The 21,273-nt window shown below is 42.5% G+C and overlaps 1 protein-coding gene across 2 annotated transcripts in view; it reads right to left on the minus strand.

Annotated features, from left to right (window-relative positions):
• Positions 1-1,617: 1,617 nt before the first annotated feature.
• Positions 1,618-21,273, minus strand: part of ATR (ATR serine/threonine kinase) — a 69,561-nt gene continuing 49,905 nt past the window's right edge. For both annotated transcript variants that reach the window (XM_053306883.1, XM_053306884.1), the window contains 14 exons: positions 19,207-19,366; positions 17,521-17,700; positions 15,194-15,336; positions 14,199-14,296; positions 13,110-13,342; positions 10,669-10,803; positions 9,724-9,924; positions 9,206-9,349; positions 8,288-8,438; positions 7,938-8,094; positions 7,620-7,773; positions 7,024-7,175; positions 5,929-6,034; positions 1,618-2,125 (listed from right to left, as the gene is read on the minus strand). In XM_053306883.1, the coding sequence (XP_053162858.1) occupies positions 1,952-2,125; positions 5,929-6,034; positions 7,024-7,175; positions 7,620-7,773; positions 7,938-8,094; positions 8,288-8,438; positions 9,206-9,349; positions 9,724-9,924; positions 10,669-10,803; positions 13,110-13,342; positions 14,199-14,296; positions 15,194-15,336; positions 17,521-17,700; positions 19,207-19,366 (2,188 nt within the window). In that variant the 3' untranslated portion in view covers positions 1,618-1,951. The remainder of the gene's footprint in view (positions 2,126-5,928; positions 6,035-7,023; positions 7,176-7,619; positions 7,774-7,937; positions 8,095-8,287; positions 8,439-9,205; positions 9,350-9,723; positions 9,925-10,668; positions 10,804-13,109; positions 13,343-14,198; positions 14,297-15,193; positions 15,337-17,520; positions 17,701-19,206; positions 19,367-21,273) is intronic.

Raw genomic sequence — 21,273 nt, forward strand, 5'->3', positions numbered from 1 at the left:
GATACTATGGTCTATAGTATCGAAAGCTTCCAAGAAGTCCAGAAGGACCAACAGAGTCACACTTCCTCTGTCAATTTGCAATTGGAGATCATCCATCAGGCCGACCAAGGCAGTCTCCACCACATAGCCCACCTGAAAGCTGGTCTGAATCGGGTCTAGATAATAGCTTGCAGTTTGGTCTCTCTTAAGTTGTGCAACTTTTGTGTCACTGTCTGAAACTGCAGCACACCTAGAGGCACAAAACCGGGCTGGGTGGTAGACACTGTTTGGATCTTGGTTGCTATATAAGTTCTTCAGTGGGATTCATTGAGAGAACTGTCAAAGAGGCCAACAAATTCAAAATCCAAAAAAAATTCAAAAAAAATATCAAAAACAAAACTATACACCCCACTGGCTTGTGTGGGGAGTTGTTGCCCAATGTGCCCTACCCCCAAGCCCAATTTGGAGCACCTAGGCACCCCCCAAGGGGAAAAATGGGGCCACCTCAAATCCCCATTATTCCCTATAGGAGAAATAATAACACTTTAAATCCATTAAAAATCACCCTTGATCGATTGTTTTGGGGGTTGGCTGGTAGTTGGCACCCATGGGTGCCTACTACCTGTTGGAGCTAGGACCATGGCAGCATCAGCTCTCAGCTGCAGTGTCTCATAGTGACCATGGGGGTGGTGATGGTTATGGTCATGGATAAAAGTGCTGGACTACTCCTCCTTTGTTCTTTCAGTGTTAGACTCCATTTTGTCTCTCTAGAGATGGCTGGTTTTGGGGGGTCTCTCCCTTCCAGAGGTGCACCAAGGTAATCTTGGAGCCTGGACCTAAAAGCCTTTGGAACCCCTCCCCCCCAGCAGATTAAGTATCATCATGCTTGGCCGGGCAACCACACCACCCAGGACAAACTTGAGAGGATTTGGGAGGTCCCAGGGTCTGTGGAGGGCCTGGACTTCGACCCCGAAGTCCAGGGGCAAGAGCCCCTGTGCTCTCTTCAGCTAAAATTAAGCTGCAGGCCTTTCCACATAACCTTTTCTTTAAATAAATCCTTGTAGTTCTCCAGTACTAAAGAACTGTCTCAAGATCTCTTGCTTTGCTGCTTTCTCATCAAACTGGTTTTGCTTTGCTATTTGGGGACTTAACTTCCATTCTTCCCCTACACCACCCAACCTGTTTTTATGCCCCAGGTGCTCTCTATAGGGAATAATGGGCCAGTTTGAGTCCCCATTATTCCCTATGTAGAACCTTTGAGAACCGGTTCGAGTGAGGTTCGAATTCAGACCAAACTACTGGGCAGTTCTAATGAACCCAAACACAGGCACCTAGTTCGAATGTGAACCCAATTCCTCCAGCCCGTTTTGAAAACACCCCTAGTTACTACCATACTTCAGAGCAGGCCTGGTAACAAACAATCCTGTCTATTGATAGGTTTGTACAGCTGATATATGGAAGCATTTAAAGTTGATTACTGTTTTAGTATTCTATCCAACATGGGAGTTATGGGGATTTTCAAAATCAAATTTGAGATTTGGAACAGAAAGTCTGTCAAATATTAAACGTCTGCATGATCAGTTCAAACTTTAAATAGTTATTTCCTACGCTTTAGAAAAATGAAAGCCAACAATGCTAGTGTGTGATAGTTTGGTCTCATTGTGCATAACAATTTATACATATATATACAGTGAAACTTATACAAAATTGAATTACTCAGTGCAATGTACTTCTTACATGGTATTCAAACCTTAAAAAAAAAAGTTCCAACTCTAATCATCTGTACAAATAGCTTTTCTCATATATATATATATATATGCATGTAGTATAAACAGAAGCATACAAACACTGAAACAACCTTCTGTTGGCAGAAATTATCAAAGTATGAGCTATTGATGGTATTGTAGTTTAAAAAATTAATTAGCTGCATTCTTCACACAGCTATAGAAACTAATTTGCAAATGGCAACATTTCACATGTATGGAGCCCAGCCAAGGTACATCTGGCACAGCAAATTCTCATCAGTTGCATCTTGAATGAGATGATGAACATGTCCTTCAATTGACAAAGGCAAGCCCTTTATCCTATTCCTGTTTTTAATCACACCCTGCAGTCGCTGATCTATATCAAGGACATGGGTCTTGGCCTGAAAATAAGCAAAGAATAGTCTAAACATATGTCACTTTGATGACAAAGAATGCCGTTTATACACTATCATTTAGTCACTCAGTAGCAGCAATTACCTCTCCTAAACCTCAGTGACAAAAGCTACTTGTAGTAACTGCTGATCATAGATTTCATTAAAAATTCATGTATTCATAAACCCCCTGAAGAAAAGATGATCAAAATAAGAGTGTTTTTCAAGAGTGGACTATTAATCCTTTACAATTGATCAGAAACCAAAGATAAAGTGGCTGTACATTACTTCAAAGCACTTTCTCCATACAGCTCTGTTAAGTGCTTGGAGAGACTAACCCTGCAGCACTCCCCACACCACATTATCCCAACCATCCCTGGGTGGTATGGGGCTTGGCTTTCTGATGTAGGAATAAGTAGGTTGCATTTTCCCATACTTTAATCCAGGGTTAAAGTGCTCTCTTGTTATGCCTTGGAACACCACCGTGTAAGGCAAAAAAAAAAGGGGGGGGGGTTGTATCCCAAGTAGGGAGAGTGTACAGCACTCTCACAATCAGTCTTCTCTGCCCCTACTAGGGCAGCTCTTTGAGGCTTCCCCACCCCAGAAGAGCCACTCGTGAAAGTAAGGAGACCCTTGGGAACATCATGGAATGAGGCTCAGGAGCTGCAGTGGGAGAGAGAAATCCCTAGAAACTATGTGGAGAGAACTGCTGGGAGCAGAGCTACACTCATAGAAGGTGCATGTAGGGGCAGTCCCTAATGAGGCCAGGTGGAGCAGTCACCTCAGGCAGCAAATTGTGGAACACCAGCCGGGCAGCAAGATGCCCTCTGCTGTCTCCACTGGAGCAGTTTTTCAGGATGATCTGACCCTTGCAGTGCTTTCAAGAATGCACTCCTTGTAAAACCTGCAAGAAGCACGAGGAGAGAAGAGGCAGCTGGTGGCAAACTTCCCCACTGAATTACTTTCAAAAAGCTTGCAAGTGTTGTTTTTGAAAGGGGATTGGCCCCCACCAGGCAGCATGGTGCTAGATAGCATTTGATTGTTTGCCCAGGCACTGCAATGCTTTGGGTCACGCCTGGGAGCAAGCACCATTTCCCACGCATTTCCCCTTCCCACGGCAGCCCCCATGCCACATACCATTCTCAAGGGTTGCCCCCTTTCTAGGGGGTCTTAGGGGCCTGTTCTAGGGAGAAGTGGGTAGAGAAGATTGCTTGTGCAAGTTCTGTTGCATTTGGGACAGCCCAGTGGCAATGGATCAAGCAGCGGAGATACTGCATTTTTCACCTAGGTTTAATTTACAATATTTTTATATTCTGTCTTTTCCTTTATTCTCAAACATACATTGTTGCTTTGTAGACAGGGATCCAATCTTTTATGTACAACTGCTGCTACCTAGCCGGAGCCCTCTAAATAATTAATCAATTTAATTGGACTGTGCACATCTGTAAACTTCAGAATTCCAGGCCCACACCACAAGGAGGCAGTCCTTCACGGGGAAACTGCCTCAGATAGGAGGATGGTGGTTGCAACAGTGGCCCTTTAAAAGCCACTGGGCAGCTGCAGCAATCGTGGGAGGAACTACATCTCCCAGGCATCCCTGTGTTTCCCAGCCGCTCTGCACAAGTGCCCAGTTTTCCCCATGCCAGTACTCAGTGGGTTTTAAAGGGCCCCTCCGCCACCCTCCTCCTACATGAGGCTGTTGCTCCGTGAGCGACTGCCTTCTTATGGTGGACGCCAGGAATTCCAAAGTGAAATTCTGAAGTTTACTGACACGCACTGTTTTACTAAAGTTACTGGATTCAAAATAGTAATGTAATCAAATTGAAAGCTGAGCCTAATGGGTAAAATCAGATATCCAAATCAGAGACCACCAGACCTAGACTTATTAAAATTTTAAAATATATATATTCTGATTTTCTGTGCTCACTGAATATTCAATGCAGCTAAGAAGAGAGAGAGCAAATGATACATACATACAAGTGAAACTCGGAAAATTAGAATATCGTGCAAAAGTCCATTAATTTCAGTAATGCAAATTAAAAGGTGAAACTGATATATGAGACAGACACATTACATGCAAAGCGAGATAAGTCAAGCCTTAATTTGTTATAATTGTGATGATCATGGCGTACAGCTCATGAAAACCCCAAATCCACAATCCCAGAAAATTAGAATATTACATGGAACCAAGAAGACAAGGATTGAAGAATAGAACAATATCGGACCTCTGAAAAGTATAAGCATGCATATGTATTCAGTACTTGGTTTGGGCCCCTTTTGCAGCAATTACTGCCTCAATGCGGCGTGGCATGGATGCTATCAGCCTGTGGCACTGATGAGGTGTTATGGAAGACCAGGATGCTTCATTAGCGGCCTTCAGCAATTCTGCATTGTTTGGTCTCATGTCTCTCATTCTTCTCTTGGCAATGCCCCATAGATTCTCTATGGGGTCAGGTCAGGCGAGTTTGCTGGCCAATCAAGCACAGTACACTGTATACTTTTCAGAGGTCCGATATTGTTCTATTCTACAGTCCTTGTCAAATAAATATATTTGAACTCATTTAATGAACTCTAACATTAAATGAGTTCAGATTTAATCCTAGATTTCACACATGAAAAACAGCTTGGATTCTAAATCAAAGCTGGTTTTATCTGTGATTCCTGCATTCAGTATGGTATCGATTAATGAGAATCCCATCTTTGTATCAATCAAAGGTTGCTAACCCTAATAACTGTATGGGCAATACCTGGAGTGGAGGAGGAGCAAGAAGTTTCTGTAACACAGGGGTACGCAACCTTGGCTCTCCAGCTGTGGTTGAACTACAACTCCAATCATCCCCAGCCACACTGAGAGCCAAGATTGCCAACCTGAGATAACAAACTAGAGTTTCTACCTTCTGCAGCAGGGCTGTACAACTTTGGCCCTCCACCTGTGTATGAACTATACTTCCATCTTCCCCAGTCCTAGAAGCCAACAGGGATGATGGGAGTTGTAGTCGAACATCAGTAGGAGGGCCAAAGTTGTTCAGCCCTGTTCTATAGCTACCTATTCTCTCAATGCTGGCAGTCATATTCCCTTTGCCAAGTTACTCATAATAAACAACAACAACTTTCTTAGCTGGCCCATAACACATCTGGTGGTATATAAATATGATTGATAAACAAACAAATTGTTCTCTGGGCAGTTCACAATGGGATAAAATATACAATTAACACACATAGAACAAAAAACCCCATAAAAATACACAAACTCCTTTTTTTTAAAAAAAATCCCTATTTTAAAAGGCCCGAGTCAACAGAAAGGTCTTCAGTTGCTGTCTAAAAGGACAAAGTGAGAATGCCAGGCAAGCCTCACTGGGGAGGCTTTTCCGTAAAATGGGGTGCCACCATCGAAAAGGCCCTCCTAAGTTGCCAGCGCCTAACCTCATTTGGCAAGGAGAGTAGGGTCTCTGAAGAAGATCTCAAGGTCCAGCTTTGCACATATATGGCAAGAGGCTCTCTCAGGTAACCTGATCCCAAGCTGTTTAGGGCTTTAAGGTTAAAACCAGCATTCTGAATTAGGCCTGGAAACAGATTGGGAATCAGTGCAGCTAACAAAGCACTGGCATAGTATGATCAGAATGCCGTGCTCAGCGGGGAATCACACTTGTAAAACTGAGTAATCTTTATGCAAAGAATGAAAGTTTATACACTTGTACTTCACACAGATTAACTTGAGCACCAAATTTCCTGGCTCAGATTTTGATTTTTTGCTGCTGTTTTGGGTAGACAAACAAACAATGTGTACTACTTAATCCCCACCCCCACCTTACCTTTTCGTTGACTATTTCCCCAGTTTCGTTCACTAGGGTTTTTGTATTGCCTCTCACTGGTTTACTCCACTCCACAAGGGGATCATGGAGAAAAGTCTTCAAAACACTAAAACAGTCAAATAGTTTGAGAAAAAGCATTTAATTGCAGTTATCCTTGTGATAAAGGAATGCATTTCTAAAAATTCCAACTTTTTCAGTCACTACCTATTTATTACACTTACACACAGCACCCAAGTGGCTTCTCATCCAGCTAGCTCACAGAGTTTTAACAGTAGATTGCATTAAGTGCATTCAGACCATTCTTTCAAATTGGTCATATTGATTTGGATGCACAAATTAATTTCTGGCTTTCAGAATTAGGTATATTTTGTTGTAATTCATCTTGCCTAAGAACCCTAAGTGGAATTCTGCTTCTAGAATGGGCTTTCTCCTTCTTCCTGCAGCTTCCTACACCCCCTGAAAAACCAGGTCTGGATACTCTTAGGAACAGTGTAGGATGTGGCATAAAGCTAGGAAGAGGGAAATTGGAGAAAACCACCACCACCACGGCCAACCAAAGTTCATTCTGCTTGCAAAAGAAAACCTTGCACTCCACAACTTTACTGAGATCAGTGAGGACACAGAAGCAGTGGACAGAACATGTACTGAGTAATGCAGTGGTGCCTTCTCAAATAGTACAGGCCAGATTCTTAGCAATACAGCTTTATATGAAGCTGCCTTGTACAAAGACAGACCATTGCTACATCCATCCCAGTACTGTCTACTCCGACTAGCAGCAGGTCTCCAGGGTCTCAGAAAGCATGGTTTCCTATCATCCCCTATCCAATCCTTAAATTAAAAACAACAACAACTGGAGATGTAGAGGATTCATCTTGGAAACCTTCTGGATGCATGTGCTCTACCATGATCTATGGCCCCATCCCAAACTCCATTTTTGCACTACGGTAAAATCCCAAGTATTACCCCACTGAGCTATGTGACTGCATAAATGTACTCTGGCAGGGATATCAAAGTAGGCAAGGCATATGCAGTCTAACTGTACAGTTAGATATTATTTGTCGTTTCTTCACCCTCTAAATAAAGTTTGTACTGTACCTCATTAGTGGCTCTCTTTGATCGCGCATAAGTCTCAGTATAACTTCACAAGCTCTTCGGAAGAGACCTTCTGTCCCCATTGGGCCCATCCCATTGACCATGTTATGAGTAAGGCGGAATGGAACGATTTCCGGAAAATCAAAAGTTTCCCCCTTCAAATAAATGAGAAGATAGCTGAATAAAATTCCATAATGAGCTATGCTACTTTCCTGGTAGAAGTTAACATTATACAGAATAACTGGTTTGTTTATTCACATGACACTTTTGTTAATTCATATTTTATTCTCACAGATCATTTTTCATGACCAAGAACAGATATATAGACATACAAATGTGGCTTGCTATCATATCAGACTCTAGATATCATAAGTAGAATATTTTTGGCATAGCAAACAATGTCTGCAACATTGCTAAATTAAGCTTGCCTTAAAAGTTACAAGGATACTTCAGGCAGTATATGCTGTCAGTATATTGACAATAACGTCAAACAAAGTTGCTTTGCTAATTAAGTATTCAAATATTGTGCTATGAACAACCCAACATAATTGAAAAGGAAAATAGCTTCCAATTAAATAAGAAAACAGATTGTTTCTCACCTTATTGAACAGACAGTTGAAATCCACATGCACACAGTCACCTGTCAATGAATCAAACAGAATATTTTCTCCATGACGGTCCCCAAGGCCCAGTATGTAACCAACCATTGACATCACTGCAGTAGAACGACAATATGCTGATCTGCTGCTGTACCTAGAAAAAGGAAATGTCAGGAGATCATAGGATCCTTTTTTCAGAGACCTTTAGATTTAGTAAGACGTTAGCTTTCATATCAATTGCCATGTTAATTTTTATTTTCTTAAACTTGTGACATTACACTAGCATCATTACAACAACAATTGTGGCAACAAACTGACCATGAAGTAGGATCAGGGAATGTCCTCAGAAACCATTCATGAAAAATTGGAGGGTGCCGGGGCAAGAGAGTTTCTTTGAAAACTTTCAGCTTTTCAGCTAAAGGTGCTGTCTTTGGAATCATGCACTGACGTAACTCCTTTCCAGTCATGTAGACACCTTTAAAAGAAAAATCCCAGTGATACAGTAAAGCTGGTGCTATGCAAACATGGTAGCAGAGAAAGACTGACTGAGGCAACAATGTTGTATTTTGAAGGATTTGATATCATACCTCTCTCTCTCTTGTTTCATATCTTCTTCCCCAACCATCCACCACACACATACTTCTTTCCTTTTTAAAAAGTGTGTTTACCTTTCTCTTTGTATAGTTGGATCAGAATATGTCGTAAGCCTGCTGTGTTGTTCACCCATTCAATTATCCCACATTCCTCATTCAGAGGAATAACAGCATAGGTCCGGATGTGGAGTTCCCTCCTACGTGATTCTGCATCTTTTCTTAAGCACTATGGATAAGAGCAATGAAATGGAAATGAAATTAATCATTTTAATTACAACTCAGATTTCAAGTTCTAAATTTTTTACTAACTGGCTTTCTCAGTTTTCTCAAGAGGATCTCTTATCCATTCCACATCAACCCACCACTCATTTAAAATAAGGTTTAAGACGACAGAATAAATGGGCTCTTCTAGGCACAAACAAGGGCTTGTGTGTATCCATTATGTGCACTCTTTGAATTGTCATGCCACCTCCATGCTTTATAAAGGTTACACAGGTTTCAAAAACAACTTTTCAGAGGGGGGTGCTGCTGCCAATGACAACAGGGAATAGAGAATCATCACCCTCACTTACTGTAAGGAGTTAAGCTCAGTTTTAACACAACTCTGGGTGTATTTATTAAACACCAAAACCATCAACTTAACCTATGTGGGTTATTCATAGGCAGCATCACATTTAAAACTAGACTGCTAGTACCTATGCTATAGTATTCATATGACAACAAGGCCACGAGTCCTTGGCTTGCTGAAGTTGCATGGTAGGCAGCAGCAATCTGGTTTAAAGGAAATGCCAGCTGCATGTAACCTGGTATGGGTTCAATAGTAGTTGTTCTTTGTAAAAGAAATGGATATATTTAAACAACATAAGGCGAGGGGTGCAATTTACAAAGCATTATTCTTATACAGATCTGACTAAAAGTAAGCAGTCAAAAGAGCTTGGTGGATTGTACTCCAATCCACATTTATCTTTTTGAGCATATTTTGAGTAAATGAACCTTATTTATCAGCGAGTTGAATTCCATAAGTCGACAATCCTTTCGGAGGTCATCTTTTGGCTTGCACATCATGATATAGGATTTCCCATCTGAACCTTTTAAAGTAATTTTCTTGGGCTTCTGAAGGGATGCAAGGATTTCAACCTAAAAAGAAAAGAGCTTTTTTTCAGAGAGAGAGTTTGACACTGTGTATGTATGTATGTATGTATGTATGTATAAATGTATAAATAAATAAATAAATGGAGAGGATTTTTAAAGCTACAAAACAGATATAGCTATATGTACACACACCGCTCTACTTTTTTGGTTAGATGTACAACTACTCTATACAATCTCAAAGCATCTTAGATCAGCCCTTCAATACTACTATCCAAATAAGTTCCTCAGAATTCCAGGTCATCATTTCCCCTTTTAAAAGGACTTTTTCTAATGTTTCACATTATTCATTTCCCAGCCAAGCAAAATGTTTACATGTTGAAAAGGGAGAAAAAAACATTCAAGAGCCAATAGATATTTACCACGTCATCAAAACCAGCAATGTAAGCCCAGCATCCAGGAAAAGGATCGTGATTAGAATGTGCTCCAGGAACCGAAGGGAGAGTAGGTATCATTACAGATTGCAAAGGAATAAGGATCTCACTAAAAGTTGGCTCTTCTACCAGCCTCTTGAGACTTTTGAAATGAATACCCATGCTTAATGTGGAGGTGTTCCCATCAACCTGCAAATAATATGGAATACTGCTCAAAACTCAAATTAAAAACTTAAAGTAAATACTTTTTATATAAAGCAAATGTTTTTATTTTCAAACACAACTCAAAACATTCCCAGTTCTTCCTTTGTTTTTGTGAAATGTGTTGGCTCTACAAGTTTAGTGCAGAAAAGTGCTCTCTCTGTTAGAGGGAGATGATCCTATTGAGATCATCAGGGGAGGTTCATCTGCATTTGCCACCGGCTCATCTGGTGGCTACTCAGGGACAGGCCTTCTCCATTGGTGCCCTGAGGCTTTGGAACACGCTCCCTGCTGAAATAAGAGCCTCCCTATCTTTAACAGCTTTTTAAAAGGCAGTCAAGTCACATTAGTTCACCCAGGCTTTTAATTAGATACTGTTTTAGTTGTTTAATTTTTAATAGTTTTAACCTTTTAAAATTATTGTAATGTTTTAACCTTTTTATTTGTTTTATTGTTTTGTTGTAAACTGCCCAGAGACTTGCCTTTTGGGCAGTATACAAATATGTTAAATAAAACCAACCAACCAACCAATCAATAATGAAAGGAAACCTTAATGCAATAATAAATCTTATCAAATACTTCTGAAAGAACTCTGACAAGCTCATAAAATAACTCCTTGATATCCAAGAAATACAAAACTTGATACTCTGCTTCACAAAATAAACAACCCCCCTTAATCTGGTTAGAAAAGTTAGAGTACAGAAAACAACTTATATTCAGAATAAATATTACCGATTTATTACACAGCTCTAGGAGTTTATCAGTCAGGCGAGCTGCATCCCCAATAAATTTCCCCAAAGATGCTTTCTTATGAACAGCCTTGTTGAAGATTTCCTTGCATCTATTCACACGCATTGGATAGGATGACTACAAAAAGGAATGCCACATTAATTACTCACTAAATTGTCACAAAATGCACACTGCAGCTAAGATAATAGTCAAATTAAAGATATGCCGCCCTACATATATACTAGTAGCACATTTGTGAAAGGACAGAGTGAAGTGACAGTGTACAGAGACAGGAACATGTGTTCCAGACTAAATCGTGTGTTAGCAGAAGAGGACAACACATTGCACAACAGATGGCACAACCTTGTACGTTTCTTGCAGTTGCACAACACAGCAGAGCACTGCAATTTCATACAGCTTCACAAACTTCTTAAGCACATACAACTTCTCTTGTTGTGCTAGCTAGTGTGACTCCGGTCTGAATGCCAGCCACTGAAAATTAGTTATCTAACATAGCATTCTTCTTATTACAGCATGTCTCTCTGATCCAGTGTCTTGGGTTGTTACCAAGAGAGCTTGTTTGGGGGCTCCCCAGATCACCTCTATACCTGGTTTGGAGCTCCTGGCTGACAGTTCCCACATTTTGCTATTCAGATCCCATGGGACTGTGAGATTTCCATTTTTAGTTCGCATGAATTAACTCATAGGGCATGTCACTTGGTGTGTGGCCTGGGAATGGTAGCTCTCAGGTTAAGTTTATTTTCGGGACTGCAGGACAGTCTCCCTATGCTCTCCCCCTTGATCACTTTAAGATGGGGAATGCTAGAGTAGATGTGATTGAATCAAGCGCCACTCTTTTCAAGAATCAGCTAATATTCTGCCTACGTTGGCACAGCAGATAGGAACATAGGAAACTGCCATATACTGAGTCAGACCATTGGTCTATCTAGCTCAGTATTGTCTTCACAGACTGGCAGCGGCTTCTCCAAGGTTGCAGGCGGGAATCTCTCTCAAGCCCTATCTTGGAGAAGCCAGGGAGGAAACTTGAAACCTTCTGCTCTTCCCAGAGCAGCTTCATCCCCTGAGGGAGAATATCTTGCAGTGCTCGCACATCAAGTCTCCCATTCATATGCAACCAGGGCAGACCCTGCTTAGCTATGGGGACAAGTCATGCTTGCTACCACAAGTCAAGATATTGCCTCCTCAGGAAAGAGTGATAAGAAGGTAGCTGGTTATCTCCTCTGCTAACAAACATGTCAATGGTTGTCTCAGGGCACGAAAAGCTAGCTTTTTTACATTTTAGTCTCTCCAGGTATCCTAAAAAAACATAAGATGTGCCCATTGCATTTCGCCCTTCACAGGTCTTTTGTACTGAAAGGAAGCACATCCAGCACATTTGAATAGAACAATGTTACTTCCTGGGCTTTGTCCCTTTTGTCCACTTTTTCAAGGTGCGTATCAGCATAATGCCCTCAGACAAGATGTTTCCTATAAGTGACCAAGGCACATTTAATTGGTGTGTCTCTATCCCAGATTCTCCAGGTGTTTCTTCCTCAGATTCACCAGCTGCTTTTTACTACATTTTGGCATTGGCACCTCCATCTTGCCTTGCCTTGACTCTTGCTCCTGCCCTGCTTGTTGCCTCCAGACCGGCCGTTTCCCCTGGCCTAGTCTGCGCAGCATTCTTGGCTGTAAGGTTCTGGCCTCTTTTGTATTTTTTCTTTCTCCCGGACCTTTGCATGGTCCCTGGGTGCCCATTTCTGCCTTCCTGCCTACCTCAAAGAAGATAAGTCTCTTGGTAACATCCGAGCTACAAGAGTTTACAGCACCCCACCAGACAGATCAAAGTAGTAGCTAATCCCTGCTCTCAAACCTCTCACTCCTTTCCCTTTTTTCCCCTTCTAAAACCCCAAAACTGTTCTCTCTCAGACTGTTTCTCTCTAGCCAGCCTTGAGTGAACTTAATTTGGAAACTCAAGCCAAACTGCCTCGTGAGCTGTGACATAGTCCTATTAATCTCTTAGTCTTGCTAATTTTATTAGTTAAATATTGTTGCCTATTAACCATTATTTTCTCTTCCTGTACCCCTAAAAACCCTCAAATAAACCTTATTCTATTTTGAACTCTAACCTCTTTGTTCAGTTCTTCCAATGACCGAAGCTTTGCACAAATTTATTCTGAAGGTGGGCTGCTCCATTTCAAGCTCGCTAATCCCCCACACACAAGCCAAAAAAGCGTAGCTGGGGTACTTGCCAATTTCCCGGGAGCAGTTCCATTAACAGGGTGCACATAAAATTGCAACACTGTGGGACACTTCAAAGGAACTGGTAGCACTGCATGTGCAAAGAAGACTTGTGCTTACATCTTAGATTGTTTTTCTCTTATGAGTAAAACATGGCATAATAAAGAGGTGAAAGAAACATGCAACGATATTTATGACGTTACCTTAGACACAGCAGCCATCATCCACATTGCTTGTTGAGGGTAAGCTACAAAAACCTTGGCAATGATTTCTATAAGAGCAGCAAAGACTTCATTGTGAGAATGGCAGATTCGGGAGATCAGCTGAGAGAATGCTGTCAAAAACTGGTAAGGTGCCAAGGCTTGTGTGTGTTCGGTAATCATCTTGTTAATTTTGGCCAAGTCATTTTTCATTTGTGCATAATCATGACGACCAGCTAGATGATAAATACATAACAGCCTTATAGCACTGAACAAAAGTCATATACAACTGAAATTACATATAAATCATTGCTGATAGTTAAGTCTGTAATACAAAATACTTGTATTTTGTCTGTAAAGACAAAATACTAATTCAACAAGTCATTTCTGTGCACAACAAAGATACTTCTCATTTTACTTTTGAATTACAGCATAAACACAAAAATCAACTGAACTTATTCATAATTTTAAATTTCCAGAATAGCTACCTCAGGAGAGGACTAAAGGAAACAATATGATTTTAGGAGACTATTTTTGCAGGATTTTATCCCCATTTGATGCCAAATATTATAATCTAAGGCTATATATGTTCTCTCCACATTTAAGCAAGATCTTAGAAAGCCGCTAAATAGTGGCTTCTTTCCCTTCTCCATAATGCCAAATAATAAGAGTACAATTTGAATTGAAATGGTTTCTGGAGGGAAGGTACTCTGCTTTAGCAATCCCAATTCAGTTTCCTAATTCATTGCTTTTTCATAAAACTTTAAATGTGTAACACTAATTTTGCATCACTATGAATATTTGTAATACACACATTCTGTTTTCAAAAGGTTTATGACTGTTTATATTAAAGAGTCCCTGTTTTCAGAAGGTTCCTTTTAACGTTTAGTATTGAGTAAGGTATACCTATTGCACATTCCAGGCATATAAAATTGCCGTTAAACCCCTAAAGCATTTCACATTCTAGAAATACAAACTGGCCTCCTCAGATCATTTTGACAAAGTACCAAAAATCTTTTGTTAGTTCACACAAAAAGACACTAGAAATTGTGTGTGTGTGTGTGTGTGTGTATAAATATATAAGAATCTTACCTTTGTCACATTCATATGTTTTTGCACCAAAGTCAAGCCACAAAGATAACATTCTTGGCATTGACTGATAGATGAACTGGTTGCCAAACTGTAGAGATCTGAAATTTTTAAAGATGACAATATATGTAAGGTTATTATTTTAAATAGTGTAGAACAAATCCCTTGTATTAGTCAGTGAGGGAAGCACCAGCATTCTCACTATGATGTAATATTGTGCACCCCTCAATTGCTCATCCTTGTTTGGCAACATGTGACTGAGGTGCAGGAGTCTAGTCCCAAGCAGCCTTAGAACACACACACACACACTGCACGGAACCGAGCGGAGGAAGTTCGAAGGCGGGGTGTGACTTTAAGGACTGGGGAGAGTGCACTTACCCCTCCCTCTACTCCCCCCCCCCCCAGCACTCCGTTATCAAAGGCTCCATGCACGCGCCAGGTACTTCCAGGCAAAGAGGAGACAGGGCAGCAGGGAGGTATGCTGCCACCTCGAAGGAGACTTTGATAACGGAGCGCCGGCGGGGGGGGGGGGACCGGAGGGAGGGGTAAGTGCACCATCCCCCGCCCTTAAAGTCCAACCCCCCGCCTTCAAACTGGCTGAACAACCAGTTGTTCGAACCAGTTCAGAGGCCCTTAAAAGGGCCTCCAAACCAGTTCATGTACATCTCTAACATACACACCCCATGATAGCAGCCTATGCTTGCCCAATTAGCAACCCAGTGACATTCGCTTTGAATTGGTCTCCATGACTCAGCATATAATTCCTAAGGCACATGAAGTGAGATAACATGTCTCCCCACCCCACCCCCATGTTTCCATCTTACAGCACTAGGGAGATTCTTAAAGAAGCACTATAGAAAGGAGGAACATGCTGTTTTTGAAAACATCTAAATTATCCTTATCAGAACAATTTCAGTTATCAGTAACAAACTGATGTTTAAAATACTTAACAAAATACAGCTGTATCGATTAATTATGTAACAACTGTGCCATCTAACCTTCCAAAGTGAAGAACTATATATTTAATCAGATCTCCTTGTTTTTCCATCTTATTATCAGTTACTGTAGGCATCACTTTATCATAGTATTTAGCAAGATAGAAGTGTCCATTCTCCCATTCTGGCAAGTAAACAGTGACATCCTAGGGAGAAAAAAGTCGGGGAGGGGAGACTATTTAAAATATGGGGGAAAACGTATTCCAATAGTTGCCTTGCAAAGAAGTCCTACAAAAAACATGAAAAGTTGCAATGATACCGAAATGGAAACAAATTTATACTACTATTCTATAGCTGCTTCCCACATACACAAAGAAAACTTATAGACTTAAAGATTTATTCAGCAGCAACTCCATTTTCTCCTCCCCCTCCCTTTTCCTTTCTGATTCCACCATACCACAAACATCCAAATAGCACCACACAAAAGATAATGAAATAGCACACAACTACTACCTATTAACACACCTCAGAAGCTAGGTGCTTCATCTGCAAAGCTATACAACGAAATAGTGATGTGCCTGGACCGGTCTGGAGGCTATTCTATAAGCCTCTGGACCGGTCCGGACACGGGGTGGTTCGGTTCGGGAAGATGGGGGGGTTCCATTAAGGGTGGGGGGAGGGTTTACTCACCCCTCCCGCGCTTTCCACTTTTGTCACCGTATGTACTTTAGTAATTGGGCGGCAGGATATCGCCCTGCCGCCCCTTTCTCCCCGCTTGGCTGCTCCTCGGGTTAGAAATCGGGGGGGGGGGGGGGGGGCGGCAGGATATCGCTCTGCCGCCCCTTTCTCCCCGCTTGGCTGCTCCGCTTAGAAATCGGGCCGGGCGGCAGGATATCTTCCAGCCGTCCGTTTCCCCGCTTGGCTGAAAAAGGCTTTGAGCTTCTCAAAGCCTTTCTCAGCCAAGCGGGGAAACGGACGGCAGGAAGATATCCTGCCGCCGGCCCGATTTCTAAGCGGAGCAGCCAAGCGGGGAGAAAGGGGCGGCAGGGCGATATCCTGCCCCCCCCCCGATTTCTAACCCGAGACGCAGCCAAGTGGGGAGAAAGGGGCGGCAGGGCGATATCCTCCCCCCCCACCCGATTTCTAACAGCCGGAGGAGCAGCCAAGCGGCGAGAAAGGGGCGGCAGGGCGATATCCTGCCGCCCAATTACTAAAGTACATACGGTGACAAAAGTGGAAAGCGCAGGAGGGGTGAGTAAACCCTCCCCCCACCCTTAATGGAACCCCCCACCCCAGTGCCAGACCGTAGCTCCGCGGTTTTGTGCACACCCCTACAACGAAACAGAAAAGCACCAGGCAACTTTAGCAGATTTTATACAACTTTCTTCCACTCATCAAGAAAATTAAGTGGGTGTTGTCATATGGGTAGAAATATCAAGTTAGCAAACCTAATAGGTGACAGAAGTCAAGCAAAAAGGATGTGCAAGAGGCTAGGCAAACACTGTAGTGCTTCATAAGCTACAGGGACATTTTACTAGGCTATGAATGTTTGCTAGTAATTCACACAGAGTCAACATGCATATAATGCCTATATTTTCCATATCAGTTACCCCTGCAAAACTGAGCAACTTTTAAAGTGGTGATTCTCTTATATTTAGCAGGGGCAGAGCAACTGTCCCTAGCCAACCCCAGCGCAGTTTCCCCCCAGTAGTAGTTCCCGTATACCCACCTTATATTTCCTTTTAGACTGGGAGCACTTTTCAGACTAGAAACTCTCTGATTGATTTTTCTATGTAAAACACTTTGAGCACTTTGTTGAAAGTAGTATATAAAAATGCATAGTTGTAGGAAAGAGGTGCTTTTCTAGATTAAAGAGTAGACTCCACAATATATTTGCTCACAGTACTATTACAAAAGTATTACAGGCGAACTCCATTATCAAGAGGTTTCATTCTCTGCTACAATCGCGGATAACAGGGCATTAAGTTGAGGGGAATGGAGAAGGTGGAGGCTGCAAAAAAGTGGGGGAAACCAGCGAAAATGGACAGGAAATAGTGGAAATATAAGGTGCCCGCCCTACTGTGATTTGCAGGTCTGCAGCTGTCCCTCAATGCCCCCCACAAGTCCAAAATCTGCCATTTCCCAGCAATTTTTCATGGGGAGGGGGGGTTCAAACAAATGATCTGCAACATTGCTACTTTTCTTAAAATGGTGGCCGGAAATGACCTTGTATGTCATTTCCAGCCAACCCCAAACCACATAAATTAACCATTCCCCCCGCATATGCCAAGGCTGTCACTTACCCAACTGCAGAGACGTGTAGCTGTGGATGTCGGGTCCACAAATTGAGAGGTTCACCAGTACTTAAAACTTTTGCTTTTTGTGCTTACCCTGTATTTTTTCATTACTGCATTACTCTCAAAGTTGGCAGTTTCTTCCATAAACCTTCCCACCAGCAACAAAGCCTGCCCACGTATTAGCTTAGTTTTGAGGTCAGATTGAGCAGGAGCATCCGGAAAACATAATTCAACCCCTTTCTGAAGAACAATAAGGCCCTGATGAGCTTCACCCTGAAGAAAAGACAATCCAATAATAATTTAATCTATTTTATTACAGAGCTGCAAGATGACCAGCCTATGTAGCAATTCACATATGCAAGCCTCATGTCTTTTCTCCACATCATCATTCTTTTGGCCATTTAAAAGCTTAACATGACAGAAATGGCTGTCAACCTTCTCCATATACAATCAAATTCTGAACAATTTCTCCATGCAGCTGTATGGGGAAATTTGATTGTCTATGGAGAAGGCCAACAGCCATTTCTGTCATTCTGGCAACACATTTTCCATCTGCTGCAGTCATCATTGCTACAGTTGCCTCTGTGCTACAGATGCCTCTATTGTCTAGGTCATGTGGCTGTGTATTCACATACAGACATTGAAAAATAAGTTCATTTGCATATGCAAACTAGCCCTTTTATAAGTAGAAGATGCATATTGTTTTATTCAACATAGCAAATTTAGGTCTCTAAGCTGAAGGCTTTGGTTCACATACAGAATGACCCCACCAGTGGAATGTGAAAACATGCAGCTCTTGCTTCCTCTCGTGGTACAGCTCCTAAGCTTCCCAAACAGCTCTTGCTGATGGACTCCAGACAATGCCATCAGCTGTGGCATGGATAGCGGCAGGGAGAGAGACTGGAAATCAAACAGAGTTCCACTAGCAGAGCAGGTGTTTCTGCTTAGCTCTCCCCCCACCCCCGCTAGCACTGCTCCTGCCCACAACACTTGCCCTATTCATTGGCAAGGGCTTTGGGGGAAGCTCAGGAGGCTGTCTGGGGAGAGATTGAAGGCTGCATGGAGCCACATAGTTGCTCTGGATGTGAACTGCTTCTTCTGATGTCACTAGTCACTATAAGGATTGTTACCACAAAGTCTAAATCCAGTCCCCAAAACATGTCTAGAAATCATAATATCAGATTCAAAACCTTAGCAGGCTGTTGTCTATCGATGGCTAAAAGCCATGAGAGCTAAGAGAGCTAAGCATATTACATGCAGGGGTAATATGCCACTGAATACCAGTTACTGTGGAGCAACAGCAGCACAGGACTACCGATTTTACGCCCTGTTTGTGGGCTTCCTAGAAGCATCCGGTGAGTCACTGACTGCAACAGGGTGCTGGACTGGACGGATCTTTGGTCGGATGCAGCAGGGCTCCATAGCCCAGCGGTGGCTGGTGCCACTGGGGGATGCAGAATGGGCCACAGCTGCCCCTCTCTCTACAGCCCTGGCTGTATCTCCCTCTTTCCATAACTGGAGCCACACAGGCTTGTCATTCGCTTAGCTTTCCTACATGTAATAATACTTTTACTAAGTATTACGTTTTCCCTAACTGCATTTCATACCCTTCCTCTAACCTGCACCCTTGTGTTAATCCAGAGTCAGAATTCTGATAAACACATTAAAGACTAATGACACTTACATTTATTTATATGCCTCTATTCAAAACTGGCACCATGTCAAGTAGAGTACATCAGAACAACTTAAATTGTTCTGCTTGATTTCCATCTTCCTTACCTTGGACCAGAGCCACTTTGCTCTTTCCACATATAGTTCAGATAACTTGGATTCCCCAGCATTAAGGAGAGCATTATATGCTGTTTGGTGATGACCAGCTTTACGGGCAACCCGGGCACTCTGGAGCCAACATTCTCCCATCTGCTCACTGTAATCCTTTCTGTAGAGATATTGTGTCAAAAATGTGAGCCACTTGTAGATGGTGCTCAATAATATGTGCTGAACTACACATGTTGAGTCCAGAACCAGCCTACAAGTGGCAGTAGTTGTAAGTAGGGGTGTGTAGAACCGGTTCAAGATCAAACCAGACTGGTCCCCCAAAAGAGGGGCCAGTCAGGGTTAAAACCAAACTGGGCCCAGTTCAAGTGCCTTGCTTGTAAAGGGGAATCCAGTAAGGATACCCTTTTACAAGAAAAGAGGGATTCCCTATCTAAAAAGGGGTTGGGGAAACAGGCAAGAGGGCACTTTACCAGCTACGGCGGCAGTAGCCCCGCTGGCGCTCCGCCCTGCACCTTACCAAATTCCCCTTTACAAGCAAGGCACTCGAACCGGGTTGACATGGTTCGACAGCACAAACTGAACTGCCAGCCAGTTCTGACTAACCAATTTGCAGACTGCAAGTTTGGTTTGAAGTTGAACCAAACCACCACTGCCAGTTCCGTGCACACCCCTAGTTGTAAGGACAATTGCATCTATTGCCTATGAGCTGCTAAGCTCAATTCAAGGTGCTTGTTTAACCTATAGAGTCCTACAAGTGCTTGACAGAAGTGCACTTTTGTCTGTGAAGAGTAGGGGGCAGGACACAGTATTCAGTATGTCTTGGCATGCAAGATAACCTTCTCTGCAATAGTTCTGACATTAACAGCACAACCATGTGAATGTTTACTCAAAAGTAAGTCCTAAAGTTCAATGGGACTTATTCTGGTTAAGCAGTGTTCTCCGTAACAGGGACTCCCAGATGTTGATGACTACAATTCCCATCATCCCCTGCCAAAGGCCATTACAGCTGGAGGACAACATCTGGGAATCGCTGCTGCAGGAAACCCTGCAGTTCAGTATGTATATTGGCCATTTAAGATAATTCTTGTTGAGGAAGGAGAAGAGAGCTCAAATCTACCAACCTTCAGAAATCACTGCAAAGTTAGTGTAAAGGACCACATGGACACATATATAAACCAGATTAGACTTTTAGTTATCTGGGGATGCTTCTAATATTCACATGACACATGAAGCAGTCCAATAGCCAAGTCCTCCAAAAATGTTGAAGATTATGGATTAATTTGGAGTCTTCTTTATTTGGCAGTTGCACAGAAATTATGCAAATGCTAACTAGGATCCCAGTCTTGTCTACAAGCCATGTAAGCCAGAACATTTTGCCTATGCAGGATCAATGGGCTCAGTACATACTACTTCTGGGTTGGACTTGCACAGGCAGTCCTAAGTTCAACTCCTCATTCAGAGAGTCATATGGGCCGCAGCTCAGTGGTAGAGCACATGCATTGCACGTCAAAGTCTCAGGTTCAATTCATGGCATCTCCAGACAGGGCTAGCAGGAGAACTGTCAAAGCCTGGAGATTTCTCTGCACCACGACCTAATGGTGTAGAGAAATACTGAGCTAGATGGACCAATGGTCTGATTTGGTATAAGGCAACTTACCTACAGGTAAGGATGTGCACGAACCGAGGCTCAGCACCAAATTGGTTCGGTGCCACGGGGAGGGGAGCGCAGAGTGGGAGTTTTAAGAATGAGGAGAGAAGGTCCTTACTTGCTCTCCACCACCCCTGCAGGAAGCTGCATGGGGCAGCAGAGAGCAGGTAAGGACCTGACCTCCTCTTTCTTAAAACTCTCGCTCACCATTCACCTCCCCATAGCACCGAACCTGTGCTCAAGCCTTGATTCCCGCACATCTTTACTACAAGTAACCATGGACTAGTAATTGTCTCTCAAGCTTTTACTTCATGGGATCATTGATAGAACAAAATGAGATCTAACCTTCAGAGTTCTGCTCATTACACAATTTTGCTTCAATGTTCCAGAAGTAATCAATAGTGGGGGTTTTCAATAGC

The sequence above is a fragment of the Hemicordylus capensis genome, chromosome 3, assembly GCF_027244095.1.
Source record: "Hemicordylus capensis ecotype Gifberg chromosome 3, rHemCap1.1.pri, whole genome shotgun sequence".
Lineage (NCBI taxonomy): Eukaryota > Metazoa > Chordata > Lepidosauria > Squamata > Cordylidae > Hemicordylus > Hemicordylus capensis.